Source organism: Cucurbita pepo, chromosome LG11 (assembly GCF_002806865.2).
Source record: "Cucurbita pepo subsp. pepo cultivar mu-cu-16 chromosome LG11, ASM280686v2, whole genome shotgun sequence".
Classification (NCBI taxonomy): Eukaryota; Viridiplantae; Streptophyta; class Magnoliopsida; order Cucurbitales; family Cucurbitaceae; genus Cucurbita; species Cucurbita pepo.
In genome coordinates, this window is record NC_036648.1 from 9,078,724 (window position 1) to 9,098,559 (window position 19,836).

The window sequence follows — 19,836 nt, forward strand, 5'->3', positions numbered from 1 at the left end:
TAGAAAAATTCCTCGAAAGTCACCTAATATAGAATTTCTCTAAGATTCATGTGAGTGAGGATAAAACATGTTGGAAGAACTCATGTTGATTTGTGGAGATGGTCTTTACTCTTAATAAACGAGAAATAGGAAACGTGACCATATCGTAAAACAAACGAGGCCCACTTGAAAGGACTCTGAGGCCCACTTGAAGGACTATGGGACATCATTTTTAGGACATCATTTTTAGGGCACACCCCAAAGATTGTCCAACGCCACTACCATTGGCTGCAGCCACCACCACCAACCGACACTGAAAACCACTCATTTTGCCCTTAAAAAGCTTCCATTTCATTCACTCTCTCTCACTTTGGGACCTTTTACTTTTGTTAGGGTAATGAGCTGACATCTCCACCCTCTAGGTTTTTGGGCACTGTCCTTTTTGGATCCATCCAACATATTGTAAACATGTATAGCTCAAGAACAGCGTTAGGTCTCGCTCGTGTTAAATAATTTTATTGTAAACCGTGCTTGTAATAAAGCTTTTGTTACCAAACGATCTAACCCTATTTGGATCCCGTCCTACGATCACATAATTCTTAATTAATATAGTTAACATGTTGTATAAACGTTAAAATAAGATCTGATAGGTACATAATCGTAAGTTTTGAGATTTATACAGGAGAGAGTTTAGGGTTTGGGTGGCATCCCAACCATTTGGATAGGATCTTTTTAGGATAAATCAAAGCCTTGTCCGACAATTTAGTGGGCATAACAAAAAAGCTAGAAGCTTTGGGATGACGGTTGAAGCCGACACCGACAAGGACAAGTCCTACAATTGTAAGAAAAGAGAAAGAATGGGGCTTTGATGGGCTAAGGAAGATGATAATGAGAGTGGGGGGAGGTATTGGTCAGGGGATTTGGAGGTAAACCCAAAAGTTGAGTAACGTGTTGTCTATGGACGTATATCGGTTGTCTCGATAATGCTTGTTCAGGATGTATTGTTCATGGCTGCATGCCCGTTCCAAACATGTTTTACATGCTTTCATCTTCAATAGATATTACTATTTCATGTTGTGTCAATACGAGAGTATATGACTGGTCACCAAAATCATGTCTACACCCGTCACGACTAGAATGTCCCAAAATGTACTATACGGAAATGCGACTAGTTGTCAATTCTTTCTACCCGAGTTATACGATATTTAAGCTGTGATGTTCTATTTTTGCTTATAGCCATATAACGACTTTCAAACTTTCTTTCAACAATTGTTTCTCCAATCCTCTCAAATTATTTTCAACTGTATTTCCTCACTCACGTTTTCTAAAACAATACTCGCAAACGTGACTCAAAGCTCGAGCTTATACCGACGTTGTCCGCAAAATTCGAATTTCTCATGGCTAACTTGTTCATTAGGTTAAAACAAGTGTCGCACAATCGTTGTCCCGCTGCCGTAAGAGTTTAATTGTAACACAAAGCACGCTTGATCATAGCGTTCCTATCATTAATCCACTGATAAGGAAAATGCACCTTGTTGGTTTAGGAATCGACTTTCAATTCTTTTAAGTCTTTCTTAATCATCTTATCATCGGAATCGCTCTCATTCACATGTTGTCTTGATTTATTCATATATCCCTCAATTACTTGTATCACATATATTGTTGATGGATGATTACTAACTAGAGACAGTGTAATTGTAATTTACGATTTTCTTACTTACAACTATGATCGATATTGATAATTTACGATTTTCTTGCTTACAACTATGATCGATATTGATACATACTCATTTTCTTCGAACGCTAAGTTCAAATACTTGTAATTCAAGTGCTTAAAAACATTAGGCTAAAAAAGTTTTAAAACTTTAATATGTTCACACTTTCAAATTTTTTATTTTTTATTAATTAAAAAAAAAAAAAAAAAAAAAAAAAAAAAANGGATCGTCGATGAAACGAAACTAATTACCAGTTTCGATTCCAGTGTGCTGAGGGTGAAGTTAATTTTCTAATAGCCGCCGCCCGCCATCAAATCGACAGCCGCCGGTTCCGCCTCCGCCTCCGCCATGGCCGCGCCCTTCGATTCCAATTCTCGGTCAGTCCTCGAAACATTCTTCTGTGTTCGATTCATTTTAATTCCCATTAGCGTTGATTTTCTGAATCTCCCATCTGATTCTTTTGTGCTGAAAAGGGAGGCTGTTCCGAAGAAGCGATCAGCTCCAATCAAGTTCTTGGTTCCTCTGGTTTATGCTCCTGTTCTTCCTCTCAGTAAGTTTAATCCTCTGGGGTTTTCATTTTTTCCAGATTTTGTAATGATTTTCCATCTGGGTTTTGTTCGAACGAGATTCTATATTTGATTTTCAGTCAGAATTGCTCTGCGGAAGAACCCTGTTATGAGGGATCGGCTGTTCACGGCGGTTTTGGCTGGTGCTTTTGCCCATGGCTTTTACTTGGTGTATCCTTTTAAACCCTTATATCTGCTTTAATCATTGATCATATCATATTGAATGCCAGTTCTTGAATCTTGGGATTTTCATGCTTCTCTGTTCATTTGTTGATGATCTGCATCCGCTGTTTCTTAAACGTGTGTCTTCTTTGTTTGAGAATTGTTATGGTATTTTAATAGAGGTGTAGTCGGGTCAAACCGTTGAGAATTATTGGGAGAAGAGTCCCACGTCGGGTTGATTATGGGTTTATAAGTAAGGAATATATCTTCGTTGGTATGAGGCATTTCTGGGAAACCAAAAGTAAAGCTATGAGAGCTTATGCTCAAAGTGGAAAATATCATACCATTGTGGAGAGTCGTAGTTTCGAACTTGGTATCATAGTCATGGCTTAGCCATGTCAATATAGAGTCCGCAAGTGTCGAATAAAACAGTTGTGAGCCTCGAAGGTGTAGTCAAAAGTGACTCTAAGTGTTGAACAAAGGGGTGTACTGTGTTAGAGGGCTTCAGAGAAGGAGTCGAATCTCGATTAAGGGGAGAGGCTGGTTGTGGACTCCATAGGTCTCAGGGGAGACACTATGGTGTACTTTGTTTGAGAGGAGGATTGTTGGGAGAAGAGTCCCGGCCTTTTGGGGAAACCAAAAGCAAAATTATGAGAGCTTATGCTCAAAGTGGACAATATCATACTATTGTGGAGATTCGTGGTTCCTGACACAAATAGTTGTCTCGTAAGTATAGTAGAGGTGTGTACAATTTGGCTCGGACATTCGTGGATATATATAAAGGGAGGTTAGTGTTTAATTATGGAGTTTTTCTTTGTGACTTCATGAGTGAAATTTGTTGGGTTTCTGAATGTTGTTGATCTAGTGTACAAATGATTGTACAGGGATCAAGGCTTTGATGGCTCCTGAGGTGTGTTCATAGGTCTCAAGAGAAGCTAGTGATTTCAATTGTGAGATCACACCTCAGTTGGAGAGGGAAACGAAACATTTTTATATGGGTATGGAAACCTCTCCCTAGCAGACGCGTTTTAAAAATCTTGAGGGAAACTCCGAAGGGGAAAGCCCAAAGAAGACAATATCTGATAGCAGTGGGCTTGAGTTGTTACAAATAGTATCAGAGCCAGTCACCGGGCGTTGTACCAGCAAGGTCGTTGAGCCCCAAAGGGGGGTGGATTTTGAGATCTCACGTCGATTAGAGAGAGGAAAGAGTGCCGGTGAGGATGTTGGGCTCTATAGGAGGGTGGATTGTGAGATCCCACATCGGTTGGAGAGGGGAACGAAGCATTTGTTAAGGGTGTGGAACCTGTCCCAACCTTAAGGTTAAGCGCGAAAGGGAAAGCCCAAAGAGAACAATATTTACAATATCGGCTAGCGATGGGCTTGGGCTGTTACACTAATGGCCGTTGCTTATTGTCAGGGTAACATCCTGAAACGAGCTGCGCACCAACCATGGGAGGTTTGAGAGTAGCTCAATTAGCTGAAGGTATGAGAATATGAAACTCACATTTTCCTATTCCAAAAGTTAAAAGGGTTTGTATAAGTGGGTTGGCTCAGGTCGGGTTTCATGCAAAATCGACCCGTCCCCACCTGGTTCGTTTTCACAGAAAAGAGACCTGATTGTCGTTAGAGAGATCAAAATGAAAATAAGGTTGATGTCGATTTTAGCTTTCCAATGTCGTGGTGACATCATGGAGGAGCTACGTGTCACAATCGCACTTTTGCAGTAGCGGGATAGCGATTGTGCAACACTTGTTCTAATCCAGTGAACAAGTCAACCGTGTGAAATTCAGACTTTGCGGACCATATTGGCGTATGCTCGAGTCTTGAGTCATGTTTGAGAGAAATATTTTGGAAAACGTGAGCGAGGTCATACGTTGTACACAATGTTTTAAGCTAAAAGTGAGTAGGGAACAACGACTTTGATAGCATATAACCTGAGTAGGAAATTGACAACTAGTCACATCCCTTATAGTACATTTTGGGTCATTTTAACCCTGTCATGTGTAGACATGATTTTGGTAACCGGTCATACACTCTCATATAGTAAAGGCCTATCTAACATTGAAGCAAGTAAAGGGGGTTTGGAACAAGCATGCAGTCATGGACAACACATCCTATACAAGCATGACCAGGACAACCGTTGTGCAACCTTAGGCAACACGCTTTAGACAAGTATGATCATGACACTATGTAGTGAACAGTGACTATGAATACTAAATGAGACAATGAAATACTCGAGAGGAAGGAGAAGGGTTGAATTTGAGAAAGAAAGGTCGGTTTTCTTTGATCAAAACTGAGAACCGTACTGACCAAGGTCCAGTCCGATTTTCGATTCGGTTCCTTTCAGCATTGTATTGTTGAGTATAAACATCATTTTTGTTTGTTTTATTTCATAATTGTGTTGTGTTCCTTGATGGGTATGTTCAGAAGTGATATCTATGATGCTGAGAGCAAGTGAACTCAATTCCCCATCTCCACATGCTCATGATCATGATCATGATGATGCTGTGAGTTTTTTTAATGCCTTTACTTTTCTTCTTATTATTATTACTGTAACAATGAGTATAATTTTACGAGTATGTATTAAATTTGAATGGCAAAATTTAATATTTTATGATCTGATTCGTTATTTAATAAGAATTACTCGAAATAGATATGTTCATCATATTCCACTTTTAATAATTACATCTTATTATAAAGATGAAGAAAGAATGTGAGAGATTATAAGATGGGGTATCCGTTGAATCACCGGTACCGGAATCTCACATTCTTCTTCCCCTTCCTCTTAATCTATTTTCCGGTGTCATTCTTAGTGTTTGAGAAATCCGAAGCCAGACGAGATGCGACACCCGAATGGTACATTCCGTCATGAAAACAATCGGTTTTCGACGTCATAATTCGGAGTTGCCTCGCTTTCTCTGCCGTTAAGCCACCGGGAGAGAATCGATTCCCTGCTGCCTTCTCTGCCGAATTCGAATTCGAATTCGAATCCGAATTAGGATCTGGCTGCGCGCCCTCGGTGATTTTGTTCGGCGGGCAAGGTTTCCACCAGGGCTTGTAATGGCGCTGGGGATCTGGTTTCCGGTGACCGGTGCCGGCGCTGGCAGATGGTCGGAGTCCGATGGGGCGGAAGACGAGTAGATTGGTGGTCATCTTTTTCGGGGAGAGGAAGGAAGGTGAAAATGAAGCGATGAATTGGTTGGCTTTTTAAATTTGTAATTATACCCAAAAAAAGATATCATAATAATAGTTAATTTCTATTCCACAAAATTACCTATTTCAACATTTTTCCATATATATATATATAACATTTTTAGTTCGTGGATTTTCGAGTTGTTTCTAAATTTGGTCGTTTGTGGGGGTCGAGCTGAATGACGGGTGTCTTCTTATCCTTTTTTTAAAGGTTCTTATATGAAGCTAACATGACTAGCTTAGCCAAAGAAAGATGACGGGATTGATGTTTAGAGGCTATAGCGGGACTACCATAGGAAAGTCTGCCCCCTCCTGCTAACATAAAAAGAGATTCTTGTAACAATAGGCTCTTCCCGACCAAGTTGAATATATATCGAATATGACTATTGGCTTAGCTACATTGATAAAAGTATTTAAGCGTATCTAACCTAATTGATTGTTGTTATTTGGTCTAATTTTACCGGTCCAATCTACCTGAACCCAAATATAGAAGGAAAAGTGAACGAAACCGGTCTCGAGCATATTTAATCCTATCCCCCATGCCAACGAATCATCTTTTTTTGCACCAACTCGACCCGAAAATCCTCCTAAAGAAAACCGTGAAAAACTTACGAGAAGCATCCATCACTGTTTAGTTCATAATCCGCAATAATACGAAAAGAATGATACTATTTATAATTATTATTCGAGCATGGATATTACAATTTAAAATACAAGAATTTGCATTAATTTCACTCACAATTTGGTAGCAATCCCAGTCTCTCCAAACCTTTACCCATCATACCCTGCATCAACAACCAAGAACCAATGTTTGAAATAACTTTTTAAATATTTAAAAAATACTTAAATCTTTGGATTAATAATTTTATATAAAAGATTTATTAAGTAAATAAAAAAATTATTTTTGAGACACTGTAATTATAAGTCAACCCAAGTAAAAAATTATTAAAAGGAATAAAAAAAATTCAGAGTGGAGAAAATTACTGCAGGAATTCAACGGTGACGAAATTGACAGTCGCGGAGGTATTAACAATGGAATTATACGCCGTCGTCGACAGAATCATCGTAGTTCCGGTCGCCGTCGGAACTGAAACGATCGACGGAGCGTAATCGACGATCGTAATCTGAATAGTCTGATCAGGCACACAGGCTTCCGGGTCTGACGCACTGAAACACCTAACAAAATACTGTCTCCCACACGCTGCTCCGTTCTCCCAAACTCCGTCTCCGGCCGCCGCGAAGAGGTTGCTGGTCGGAAACTGAGTCAAATCCCCACCAAAACACTCCGTCGCTGCAACAAACGGAAACAAACAAACAAAAGTCAGAATCCCGAAATTTCAAAAAACCGGAACTTGGTGTTGGAAATCGAAGCGGGGGTTCTTACGGGAATAGGGCGGGGGGTATCTGGAAGCGGTGCCGAGATCGGCTTGGGAGAAATGGAGAAGGTGGGAGAGGAAGAGGAAGAGGAAGAAGCAGAGGCGCCGCCATTGGAGGGGATTGTTTTGAGGTCTTGATATGAACATGTTTTCCAGGAGAATTAAGGGATTGAAAGATTGGTTTTCAGTGGAATCCAATTTTAAAAAATTGGGGATTTGAAAGTCAAACAGGTTTTCGAGATCTGGAATTGGGTTTTGTTGTTCGTGTGATTGAATCTTTTTTTTTTTTTTTTTTTTTTTTTTTTTTTTTTTTTTNACATTTTTTTTTCTTTTTTTCTTTTTTTTTTGTAAATATTCTAAAAAATATATTGAAAAATAAGAATTTCATTCTTGTTTAAACAAAGACCTAATACAATTATTAAAAAAAAAAAAAAAATGAAATGTACATTTATTGCATAGAGATAAGTACTTAGGCAACCAAAAAGTCAAAGGCAAAATAAATTCAATCATCTTCATGCAGTTAGATGGGAGGCCGCAATCCATACCATAATTTATTATTTTGCTTTTTCACCAACAATCATTCACCTATCAATCTCTTTGTTCGGTTTGGAGATTCAACTTCTAATATCTTAACTAGAAGTGAGCGAATGTACAAAAGTTTAACTAGATCTCTTATTTCGAAAGCAAGTGGATTTGGACGATCAACCCATGTTCTCTTAGTTGGGAGTAAAGGAGGGTTTGGAGATTCAACCATTGATCTCTTAATCGAGCATTCAACCTGATCTCTGGATAAAGAATAAGTGAAGTTTAGGAGTTCAACCTTTGATCAGTAAGTGAGTATACAAAGATTAAATCTGAGCTCTAATCTCCTAATCGAGAGTAAGTAAAGGTAAGGAGATTCAACTATTGCTCTCTTAATCGAAAGTAAGTGAGAGTACGAAAATCTAACATGATCTCTTAATCGAGAGTAAATAAAGATTTGGACATTCAATCACCGATCTAAGAGTGCGGGTTTGAAGATTCAACCTCTAATTTCTTAATGGTATTTAAAGATTAAACTACTTTAGTGTATTTATGTTCCATAACATTTGCTTTTTGACCCAATGATTTACCAATCAAAAGGTTTTGTCCTTAAAAAGGGCAATGGACGTAAGACGCCTAATAATGACAAAATGCATGTTCAAAATTGACCAAACCCACATGCAATTAACATACAATAATTAATAGCCAAGTCTTCACAAAAGTATCATCCCTATTTATCTTTAGTGTATAGTTGACCAGGTCAAAGGGTGTCATTCTCAAGGCCTGTGACACTACAGCAAAACAAAGTTGAATAAATACTATTTCTAAGGAAGAAAACTTAAAAGACTTGTATCCCGGGAATTAGATGATCATCGACATCGACATCGACATCTCTATAGGCTTAGCATCGACACAAGGGGTCGAATATTGTAAAACAAAAATTATCCATTCACATTCACATTAACATTTTATCAATATTTTCATACCCGAGAAAAGAGAACGAACGAACGAACAAAAAAAAAAAAAAAAAAAATGCTGNAAGATGCTGCTATTTTTCAACCGAAGACCTGGAAAGTAGAAGAATGAGGACAAGAAAGTACAAATGCCCTTCAGGAAAAAATGTATAAGACAGCTCAAGAGGGTCCTCTAAAGTAATTACACTTTTCAAACAGGGGAATAGGAAGACGCGTTTTGAGTGTAAGGGCTTAGAGAAACTTACATGGAGGGAAGATTCTTTTGAATTGCTATCACAGCCAATGGCGCGTCCTTTGATTCCCAAACAGGGATAGGTACTCAAATGGGGTCGAGTAGAACGGTAACTTCGATCTACTACTTCCAGAGCTTTCGCAGCGACATGTTCTTATCTGTATCCTTCTTCATTACCTTTGCAACCGCCATCTCGAAATCTTCCTGTGTCACATGAACCCTTCTTTCCCTTAGAGCAAACATTCCAGCTTCTGTGCAAACAGCCTGCAAATAAACGAGAGATCAGTATTTGAAGAACACTTGAAGCAGAAAACAGGAGAGTCTTGCTTAAAAATCTAACGAACCTTAAGTTCGGCACCGGATGCGCCGTTCATCTTCTCAGCAATCTTCTTCAAATCAATCCCCCGCATTAAATTCATTTTTCTTGAGTGTATTTTCAAGATATCGAAACGTGACTGCAATACAGAAATATAATACCGAAATGTAATCATACTAAAATAGACTTCATACAAACAATTTGTATTCGAATATATCCGATAAGATACAAAACTAAAAGTTATTAAAGAGAAACACAAGAAAAACGTTTAGGAACTGAAGAGGAAACTGTTCACCAATGACATTTAACATTGTTATGTACCTCCTCATTAGGATTTGGGAACTCAATTTTTCTATCTATTCGTCCAGGTCTCAAAAGAGCTTGATCGAGAATATCAATTCGATTTGTGGCCATCAGAACCTGTTGATACACTGGTAGTTAGTACACCAAAACAACAATCGTAACGTTCGTCTAATTCTTCTTATAAAGAAAGTCTACAAAGCCAGCTACACTAACCTTGATCTTGTTCGATGCTTCAAATCCATCCAGCTGGTTAAGAAGCTCTAGCATTGTTCTCTGCACCTCACTATCACTATTACCACTCCCAGATTCCATACGAGCCGACCCGATACTGTCAATTTCATCCATGAAAATGATAGATGGAGCATGTTCCCTGCAGTAAGGTATTAAAAAATGTGTTTCATAAGTTGACAGTAAAAAAATACATCTGATTCTGAGGAAGAGAAGCATGAAGTAATAACATCGTAGAAGTCAAGAAAATTACATTCATTCCATCCATTTTTTTAGTGAATATAAGGATCCGCCATTGACAGCATGGATAACAATCAAATTATAACTTTTATTTATTTATTACTTATTCTTTAGGTGGTTGAGGGATATTTCATCAAGCAATTTAAGCATAGAGCATAAAGAATAACAATAATAGAGGAAAACTTAAATCAAAATCCAAGACGTTCAATTGTTGAAAACAAATACTAAAATAAACTCGAAACAGACCTGGCCATCACAAAAAGTTCTCGAACCATTCTAGAACCCTCTCCAATGTACTTCTGTACCAACTCAGAACCAGAAACCCTGATGAAAGTACAATCAGTATGATGTGCAACTGCTCGAGCTAAAAGAGTTTTCCCAGTGCCAGGAGGGCCATATAGCAAGACACCCTACGCATGATTTAAGAACGAAAATATGAGTGAGATTAGAGGGAAAACAAATCAGCAATTAGAAGCAGTTCATGCTGCACACTAGACTTTACCTTTGGTTGAGCTATTCCAAGACTTTCAAATAATTCTGGATGCTTGATTGGAAGCTCAATGACCTGAATTCAATAGGAAAATATGACACAACGATTACAAGTTTCTAACACAAGTTCACGATAGACTTTATCAACATCCTACAAGCAATGAAGGTAAATCAGGGAACACAAACTGATGAAAGATACCTCTTTTATCTCCTTAATTTGCTGATCAAGACCACCAATCATGTCATAAGTAGAATCAGGGACCTTTTCAACTTTCATAAGATTCACCAATGGATCGACTTTGCTTGGCAGAACTAAATGAAGAACATAGCTGTCATTTCGAAGAGCAACCCTAGTTGATGGGGTGATTTTTGTGATATCAATGCTTTTATCTATATCAACAACATATTTCCCTTCTGGATGCACCTGTAAAGAAAACGGGAGAAGTCAAAAAAGAAATGTAGCAGGCACCTGTGACCTATAGCTTCACATTATGAATCCTAGCTCAAAACCTACAGTACCCGTGGAGTCATAATTACTAGAAACAGAAAACACTCTGCAAGCTTAATGTGACGCACAATCCTCAGAACAGGGGAAAACGTCATACTGTGGTTATTGAAAAAAATTAGATAATTTGGAAACCATATTGCCCCGTCCCAAAGAATGCAAATTTGGAGAATTAAAACTAAACTTCTGTTCAAAACAACCTAAATTCTTTATGCAAAACAAACATGGTTTATACAAGTGAGATAATTTTGCACAAAGTTGATATAAACGTTATAAACAGAAGTTGCCAACCACATATTTGCTTTACAATAAACAATATTAATTCTACCAATCACTTTTGTGTGGAAAACCCTAGCACTAAAACCCCTTCAGAATAATACTTCTTACAATAAGAATCACCACCTGTACATCCATTATTAACTAATATGGATAGCTTGGTACAGATAACACACACCGAAATGTGGATGTAACTAGTGGTTACGTCTTCAGGGAAAACATAAGTTACTTTTCGAATAATCACTAACCTTCACTAAAACCTTATTCTTTCCCATGACTTTGACCACTTCGCCAACGTACGATCCAGGTTCCTGAAGCAGCTGAAGTTCTTCACGAAGCAACCTCACTACACAATTTCAACCCACACAACTAGTTCTATCAAATGTGAGTCAAGAGCTAAAGCATCAACAAATATAATCCCAAACCATTCCCGATCGTAACAAAGAATGCAAGAAATGATTTGCCGAACCGTACTGATATCTAACAAAAACTCAAGTAGTCTGGTAGATTCAGCTAACTATTCCACATTTCTACGTCGCATAACAAAGAAAAAAATTGTTCATGTCCTGCTTTAAAAGCACCAAGAACCCTAGTTTTGAATCGTAGCCAGTTTCTTACTTCAAGTTTCATTGAAACATTGAAAACAATTGAAGAAAAACATTCCACGCTCCAAGAAAAGGAAACTTCACTACACGAAAATAACACAAAAATTCAACTCATCGTTGATCTGACAAGGTTAAACCCGATCAAGACAACTCTCCGTCAAAAATTTATAAAACTGCCAGCGATTACAATTCCAAACACTAGACTTGGACAAAAGAGTTACTGTTGAGTAATCACTGTTACCTCTAGAGTTGAGCTCGTTTCGCTGAGCTTCGAGACGATTGAGATTGTGAGTTTTCAGGCGGAGTTGAAGCTGGAGGTCCTGAATGTGTTGAAGATAATAGTGCCTAAGACCTTCGCCTTGCTTCGCCGCCAGCTTGGCGGAGCACGTCTCTTCAAGTGTGGCCGCCGGTAGCGTGGTGTCCAACTCCATCGTCGCCATTGAAATACTATAGGTGCTTCCTGAACTACTTTGTTTCTCTTTCAGTGATTCGAATCGGAGAAATTGTAGAGAGACAGAGAGGTATTTATATACGAACAGAACTGGGCCAACATTTTTCATTTGTTCTCGTGATGGGCCTTTCGGAAGCCCAATACACAAGGCCTCGGCCCATGTAGTCTTGGGCCAGTATATCCAAATTTTATTTGTAATGTCAATCCTTTTATTATTATTATTATTTTGGAATATTGTTAATAAATTGAGCCAATGGTTGAATGAGAAATTTTGGTCAATCACATCATCTATCAAATAATGAGTTAAATTTGGAACCAATCACAAATTGACAAGTGTCTCAAATTATGGTAAATTTTATATAATGTCACCCGTCTTATTTATGGTCGTTTAATTGATAAATCTAGTCCGCCAAATTGGGTCAAAAATCAAACGAGCTCTAGATAAATTTGGCTCAAAACCTAAATCCATAGGGTTTCAAGCCGTGAAACCCAAATCCAAATAATTAGGCTTAAATCCGAAAGTCTAAGCCAATCGGGGTTAGTCAAAAGTTATCGGAAGTCCAAGTCTACCGACCCACGAAAAACTCTCAAAATAGATAATAAGGGTGTGAAAATCTGTCCCTCGTAGACGTATTTTATAATCGTGAGACTGATGACAATAAATAACATATCAAAACAGATAATATCCACTACCGGTGGGCTTGGATTAGTATCATAGCCAGACATTGGACAGTGTGTCAGCGATGACACTAGGCTCCCAAGAGGGGTGGATTGTGAGATCCCACATCAATCAAAGAGATGAATGAAACATTATTTCTAAGAGTGTGAAAACCTCTCCCTAGTATACACGTTTTAAAAATCGTGAGGTTGATGGCTATACATAATGGGTCAAAACGAACAATATCTTTTAGCAGTGAACTGTAGCTGTTGCAAAGGTAGATCCAACATACAGGATCAACAAACTAAAGATCAATCCAATGTACAAGTTGAACAAACTAGAGGCTGCATCCCGTGTATACGAGATTAACCAACCTAGTTTACTCAAGAATAAATGCTCGAGCCCTTAAGTCAAGTGTACATCATCGTAAACCTCATCGTAAAAATAAAAAAATGAAAAGCATGAATCCAACTCATTGATTTAATTTTCAAATTAAAAGCATTAATCCATGACCTTATACTCTTATTGGCTTTTTATTTAATGTAAACAAAAAAACAAATTCCTCACATTGACTTTTAAAAATTAAATTAAACGTTGACTCCTCAATTAATGTCGGGTTGAAAAATAAAAGTCAACCTCTCATTCTTTCTCATCCTCACCTTGGATGTTATAAATACCTCACTCAATGCTTCCAATATTTCCATCCCTTTTCAACTTTCAAATCTCGATCTTTTTTTTTCTCTCTTCGCTACTAAAAATAATGTCTATCGTTTTCAAGATTGCAGTTCGTTGGAACGTAAACAACTCATATAAAGGAGACGATGACGGTACTGATCTCGACATTATTTATGCTACAAAGATGAACACCGAAGAAGATCGTAACAGTATCGATTCATATTATCTAAGGCCATGCTTCGATGATGATGGTGATGATGAAGATCCAATTTACGATTACGCTCCAGCTGCTTGATTCATGGATAAATTATTACACGAGAGTTGAGTATAACTTTATCGTTTTAAATTTTTCCTAATAAAAAATAACAGAACAGATGAATATTCATTTTGTTTTTAGTTTTTATCTTTAAACAAATAAGTCTCGTCTTTTGGAAAACGAGAGAATTCATTAAGAAATATACTTTGTTGTTGTTCTTTATTATTATCAATTCATTATCTTTTCAGCTATTACTTATTATCGTCCTACGATATATTTAAAACCATATAGTTTTTATTACATTGAATATTTGAATTTTAGTACGTTATATTCAAGATAAACGGACTAAACAAAGAAGGCTACGGGAGCTCGGACAGATCAAGGGTCTTCTCGATATCTTTCTCAACAAAATAAGTGATAGTACGTGAATTTTTTGATATCGGTGCAACCCACTTGGTTATCTTTTACGTCGAGTGATATCGTACAAAAAAACGAGGAGAAGATAGGTCAGTAACCTAGTGTCGAGTTCTACGACATAAGCTTTAAAGAAGAGAGCTATCAGTTATACAAAATCTAGGGTTCGAGTAAGTCAATGCAGCTCGACTCCCCGTGGATTAAAATTAAAATTAAATAATAATAATAATAATAATAATAATATACACACATGCATACTTCTTCATTATTATTGCTTTCTAGCCCTCAAAGTCAAAAGGTTTCAAATTAATATTTGGAATTTTGTATTGTTTAAATTCTTTTTTTAATATTTAATTAAAAGTCAAATAATATAATATTCAATTATTAGTACGAGGTAAGCTAGAGACGTGGGATTATAATTTGTCGGAACCAAAATAGAATCGTAATTAATTAAATAAGTATTTTAGAATTATAATATTTTAAACAATTTCAAATTTTAAAATAATTAAAATTATTTGTTAGAAAATATTACTTTGGAATATAATTTAATTTCAAAATATTATTATTATTATTATTATTACTAAATTTACTTTCAATTTGTTCCATAAATTTTAATATGTATCTTAAAAAATAAATTTAACTAAAAAGTAAAAATAAATATTATTTTCTAGCAAACATTTATTAATTTTTCATTTCCTTATTAATAAAATATTTTCATTAATTTTTCTTTTTCTTAATTCCAAGAATATGCCTTAAATAATATATATATATATATATATATATATATATATTTTGTGTGTAAGGTTGACCATGTTCCTAAAAAGAAAAAAAAAAGATACTTTTGATAAAAGACGAGCACGACATACTACGATCACGTACAAAAATGTTGCCCTTTGACTCAGCAATATGGAACCTCTCACTCACGTTCCTTTATGAGGTCCTATCAGGATAGGTAGGCTCAAGCCTTTCACCTATTTCCGATCGAGCAGTAGTTCCCGACGGTTTACATATAGGAATTTTGACCCTTTGACTTTACCATATTCCCTTTCCTTCTATGGAGTTATCTTTCATTTGTCCTCGCTCTGTCGTTGTCATTGTCGGCCACTAACGAAAGTTGAATCCATATTCTAAAACCAATACTTACATACTTACACGAGTCATTTTTATATGAGAGTACGTGTCAAAGCTTTTCTAATATGTCTACACGATTTGTACTTAGTGGGTATTAGGTTACTCATCGATAGTGTCCCGACAGTCAAATCGGCTATTGGACATAACTCGTCTATGGTCAACGCCACGTTGCAAGGTTGCAAGTTCCGCTCTCTCTCGTAACAATATCTCTACATGTTTTGATTCACATTTGTTGCAAAAGACATAGATTATATTCTATTCTTATCTTCATATAAATGGTTCTTTTCTCAAGATTCTTTCATTTGGGATTTGTTTGTGGAAAAAAACTTGTCGTTCCACGTGTTTGATGACATGTCAACTTGAATCCAACGTGGCTAAACTAACACTGAACGCCATTGGTGGGTGGCGTTGGGCACTCAAGTGCACCATCACGAGCCCCTCACTCTGGCTCGTGCCCACCTTGCGCCACCAACGAGCCCACTCATAACCCAACCCCTCCCCTCTTTTCATCCTTCCCTATATATAAACTACTAAACCACACCTTATTCTCAAAAGCTCTTCGCTCAACTCATTTTCTTTAGCCTTCTTTGACATGGTTCCCATTTCTAAGCCTATGGCTTCGTGGTTGACGAGCCACGGAGCTGGTCGACATGACTACCGTGAGAGACGTGATTGTGGTTATATTGCTCCCGTTTCGATGGTCGAAGAAGATGGTGACGACGATGACGACGATGGCTACGACTTTGCTCCGGCAGCTTGAGTTTCGATAAGAGATCTGAACTGACGACCGTGGCGGTGACTACGAAGTGGGAGAAAGGGTAGCGGGTTTGTTTTCATTGTTGAAAAATTAGGGTTTTGGGGAGAGAATGGAGATATGATGGGGTGATCGAGAAAATTGGCATAACGAGTTAGGGTCGATCCCCTTGAATCGTTCATAAATGTATCAACCTATGTCTTCCCCTACGTTCTGTTTGGATAAATATCGTTCATGCATTGTATGCATTACGTTCTGTTATAAAATAATGTCTTATTATTTATAATTGTATCGACCGAATTAAAATTCGTGAAAGGGACTTTGTTGGATCTTTATTCAAGCACGTGCGTTTTTAGCTACTTGTTTTTTAAATTTTTAAAAAATAATTAAAATAGAAATTTGACTAAACATTTAAACGTTTCAAAAAAAATTATGAAAAAATAATTATAAATTGGAAAATTTTAAGACTAAAAAGCGTAAATTATTTAATTCTTTTTTAATTTCATCCACCACTATAAAATAATATTAAATAATTACTAATTAAACAATTAATTCTGAATTAATTTATACATATATACTTTTTTGAAAAGTAAAGTTTTGGAATTTGGCATTAAAGTAAATATCACAAAGTTATTTTTTAAAAAAAAGTTTCTTAATTAGTTCCAAATTTATAATTTTAAAATAAAGTTATATACAATATGTTTACCCAAATCATCATATTATATATAATATTAAGATAAGGTACATTTTAATTATTGAATTTGACTGTTTTCACGAGATAAATTATAGGTTTAGTTGAAGATACGAATATAGTCTTCGAGCGTAGAAAGAAGAAAACTTCATGAAAAACAAGACCGTTGTAGTATATACAGTGCAATTAGCTAAGACATATTGTATTGTACGCTGATAAGTTTGTATTCGACACTTGATGACTTTGATATTCTCTGACAACTTTCGCGACACGACTATATAACCTAATTGTCTCGAACTACTTCTATGAGTGAAGATTATCTGCATAGACCAACACTATAACAACCCAAGTCCATCGCTAGCAGATATTATCCTCTTTTCCCTTTTGGGATTCTCTTCAAGTTTTTAAAACGTGTCTGCTAGGGGGAGGTTTTCACATCCTCGCTGACACTTGTTCCCTTCTCCAATCGATGTGGGACGCCCCCAATCCACCCCCTTCCGAGCCCAGCGTCCTTGTTTTATAAGGGTGTGGAAACCTCAACTGTCTAGTTTATATCAGAAATAAAATGACCATTAGACAGATACTAAGAGTTTTGTTGTCTTTTTCCGTAATATGAGATAGAAATAGATAATTGAAAAATGACCCATTTGTATATATATACATTTGGTTTGTACTCCGAAGATATCTATGATAATTTGCCCTTTTACGTTCTCAAGAGTCTCTCTTCATTGTCAAATGCCTTTTGAATTAGCTTGCAAGGGTATTTTCGTCAATTTGAATGATTAAAAGTATGTTTCGAGTAACTTTATCTATTTCAAAATCATTCTCGAAACATATCCTAAAGTCAACCTAAGATGACATACACAAACGAACGCCTAAACATTATCTTAGCTTTATTGAGATGTAGAAGATATGAATATTAGTCCTCGCACGTTAGGTTCTAGAATGAAGAAGGATACGTGATATTTAAAGGAAAGACAATATTTCTCTTCAATATGAGTTCTTTAAAATGAAAAGAAAAAAAAAAAAAAAAAACCNAACTCGAGTGAGCTTAAGTATAAAATCGAGTACAAATAAGACACTATTTGTTAGTGATGCGCTTGAGTCGTTGCATTAACCAAATTAGCATACAATCAAGATGTTAGGGACAATGAACTCTCTACATAAATTTTCACAAAAGTACGATATTGTCCTATTTGAGCTTTTCTTTTTAGCTTTCCCTCAAGGTTTTTAAAACGCGTCTGCTCGGGAGAAGTTTCCACACAATGTGGGATCTCACGATCCATCCCTTTGGGGCCCACGTCCTCGTTGGCACTCATTCCTCTCTCTAATCGATGTTGAATCTTATAATCCACCCCCTTTGGGTCCAGCGTTCTCGCTGGCACACCACCTAGGTCTAGCTATGATAACATTTGTAACAGCTCAAACCCACCGCTAGCATATATTTTTCTCTTTGGGCTTCCCCTCAAAGTTTTTAAAACAAGTATAGAACAAACCACCATTTATAAGGGTGTGGAAACCTTCTCTTACCAGACGCGTTTTAAAGTCTTGAGGGGAAGCCCAAAAGGGAATGCCCAAAGAAGACAATATCTGCTAGCGGTAGATTTGGGGCGTTACAAATGGTATCAGAGCCAGGTTCCGGACAATGTGCTAGCCTTCTCGCTATTCCCCGAAGGGGGTAGACACGAGGCGGTGTGCCAGTAAGGACACTGGCCCCAAAGGAGGTGGATTTGGGCGTGGTCCCACATCGATTGGAGGAAGGAAAGAGTGCCAGCGAGGACGTTGGGCCCCGAAGGGGGGTGGATTATGATGTCCCACATTTGTTGGGAGGAGAACAAACCACCGTTTATAAGGGTGTGGAAACCTTCCCCTAGCAGACGCGTTTTAAAGCCTTGAGGGGAAGCCCGAAAGAGAATGCCTAAAGAGGAAAGATGACAATATCTGCTAGCGGTGGATCTGGGCCATTACATTTCCACACCCTTATAAACAATGTTTCGTTCCCCTCTCCAACCGTTTTGGGTCCGAGCGTCGTCCTCGTACTCATTCTCCTCTCCAATCGATGTGAAATCTCACATAACAACACTCCTAACTTCGTTTTCTTACCTCATTCCAAACATCTCGTACCAATAATGAAGATGATTATCCTTACTATCAAATCAATACGAGACAACGAACAAGCTCCATAATATCCAATCTCGTATATTTGGTCACAAGCGATCGAAACAATGATCACATAATTTGGGTAAAAGAAAGCATCCCACCAGCTTCCTTTTGAAGCTCCCTTCAAAAAATATGCTACGAATCTCTTTCTCCATGTCCCTTTATGAGCCCACTTGATGAACAAACGTGGGCAATGCGTTAAACACACCATTTTCTATGCCTTGTTCATTGAAAAAGTGCCAAATCCACATGAGAGTTGGTGTTGGACACTCTTTGTTACCCATTACCCACAATCTTCCTCGTGTATTCCTTGTGCCCTAATACCTCACCTTTTCCCACTCTCTCCCTATTTAAACCCCTTCGCCCCCGTCCTCTACTCGTAACTCAATCGAAACTCTTAAACCTCTCTCGCTCTCTTTCAACATGGCTCTCGTTTCTGAGTCTGTTGCTTCGATGACGAAGAACAATTCGTTTGAGTATAACAAGTACTGTAGAGAATTTACTGCTTTAGCGCCTGTCGTAGAACGAGAAGGAGATGATGACGATGATGATGATGGAGGTTATGATTACGCTCCAGCTGCATAACCCTAATTGTCAAATTTCTGAGTATTACGATATAATCATTAGAAGGGTTTTTCTTTAGGGGATATGAGATATCTAGAGATAAAGCAGTGTTTAAGTTGAAGTAACTAAACGATGTATATGTCTATTCGTATATATCGGTAGTTTATATGTCATTTCATGCTCTCGAGAGTCTCGGATCCATGTCACATGCTTCATAATGAGCTTTCTAAAGTATTTAGATGAACACAACTCAACTCAATCATAAAATATTTGAAGTTTAGCTCGGGACAATTGAATTCATAATAAAATGTTTATACGTACATTTATTCGAAAGATAATTATGAAATTAAATAAAATTAAAATAAATATATGTATATCGGAGATCCCACGTTTGGTAGAGAA

General features: G+C 37.2%; 3 protein-coding genes across 6 annotated transcripts; 1 reads left to right on the forward strand and 2 right to left on the reverse strand.

Moving 5' to 3' along the window:
- The first annotated feature begins 1,923 nt into the window (after window positions 1-1,923).
- On the forward strand, window positions 1,924-5,327 carry LOC111805333. 2 transcript variants are annotated; one of them, XM_023690363.1, is made up of 5 exons: window positions 1,924-2,071; window positions 2,168-2,244; window positions 2,341-2,431; window positions 4,850-4,929; window positions 5,236-5,327. In XM_023690363.1, exons 1-4 carry the CDS (start codon window positions 2,043-2,045, stop codon window positions 4,878-4,880), a joined length of 228 nt encoding a protein of 75 aa, XP_023546131.1. In that variant the 5' UTR covers window positions 1,924-2,042; the 3' UTR covers window positions 4,881-4,929; window positions 5,236-5,327. The 2 variants fall into 2 exon arrangements, with proteins under 2 accessions (XP_023546131.1, XP_023546130.1); XM_023690362.1 differs by lacking the exon at window positions 5,236-5,327 and having other exon boundaries at window positions 4,850-5,087.
- Window positions 5,328-5,955: 628 nt separating this feature from the next.
- LOC111805332 (EG45-like domain containing protein 2) lies at window positions 5,956-7,279 on the reverse strand. Of its 2 annotated transcripts, XM_023690361.1 has the most exons (4): window positions 6,999-7,279; window positions 6,599-6,905; window positions 6,354-6,399; window positions 5,956-6,201 (listed from the first exon to the last, which is right to left on the reverse strand). In XM_023690361.1, the coding sequence occupies exons 1-3, from the start codon at window positions 7,135-7,137 to the stop codon at window positions 6,393-6,395; spliced, it is 453 nt and encodes a 150-aa protein (XP_023546129.1). In that variant the 5' UTR covers window positions 7,138-7,279; the 3' UTR covers window positions 5,956-6,201; window positions 6,354-6,392. The 2 variants fall into 2 exon arrangements, with proteins under 2 accessions (XP_023546129.1, XP_023546128.1); XM_023690360.1 differs by lacking the exon at window positions 5,956-6,201 and having other exon boundaries at window positions 6,223-6,399.
- A 210-nt stretch (window positions 7,280-7,489) lies between these two features.
- On the reverse strand, window positions 7,490-12,120 carry LOC111805331 (26S proteasome regulatory subunit 8 homolog A). Of its 2 annotated transcripts, XR_002816654.1 has the most exons (10): window positions 11,922-12,120; window positions 11,324-11,421; window positions 10,494-10,718; window positions 10,308-10,370; window positions 10,052-10,215; window positions 9,551-9,707; window positions 9,356-9,454; window positions 9,063-9,173; window positions 8,732-8,982; window positions 7,490-7,775 (listed from the first exon to the last, which is right to left on the reverse strand). XR_002816654.1 is itself a non-coding variant. In XM_023690358.1 (9 exons), the coding sequence occupies exons 1-9, from the start codon at window positions 12,118-12,120 to the stop codon at window positions 8,842-8,844; spliced, it is 1,257 nt and encodes a 418-aa protein (XP_023546126.1). In that variant the 3' UTR covers window positions 8,564-8,841. The 2 variants fall into 2 exon arrangements, 1 of the variants encoding a protein (XP_023546126.1); XM_023690358.1 differs by lacking the exon at window positions 7,490-7,775 and having other exon boundaries at window positions 8,564-8,982.
- Between the last annotated feature and the right edge of the window lie 7,716 nt (window positions 12,121-19,836).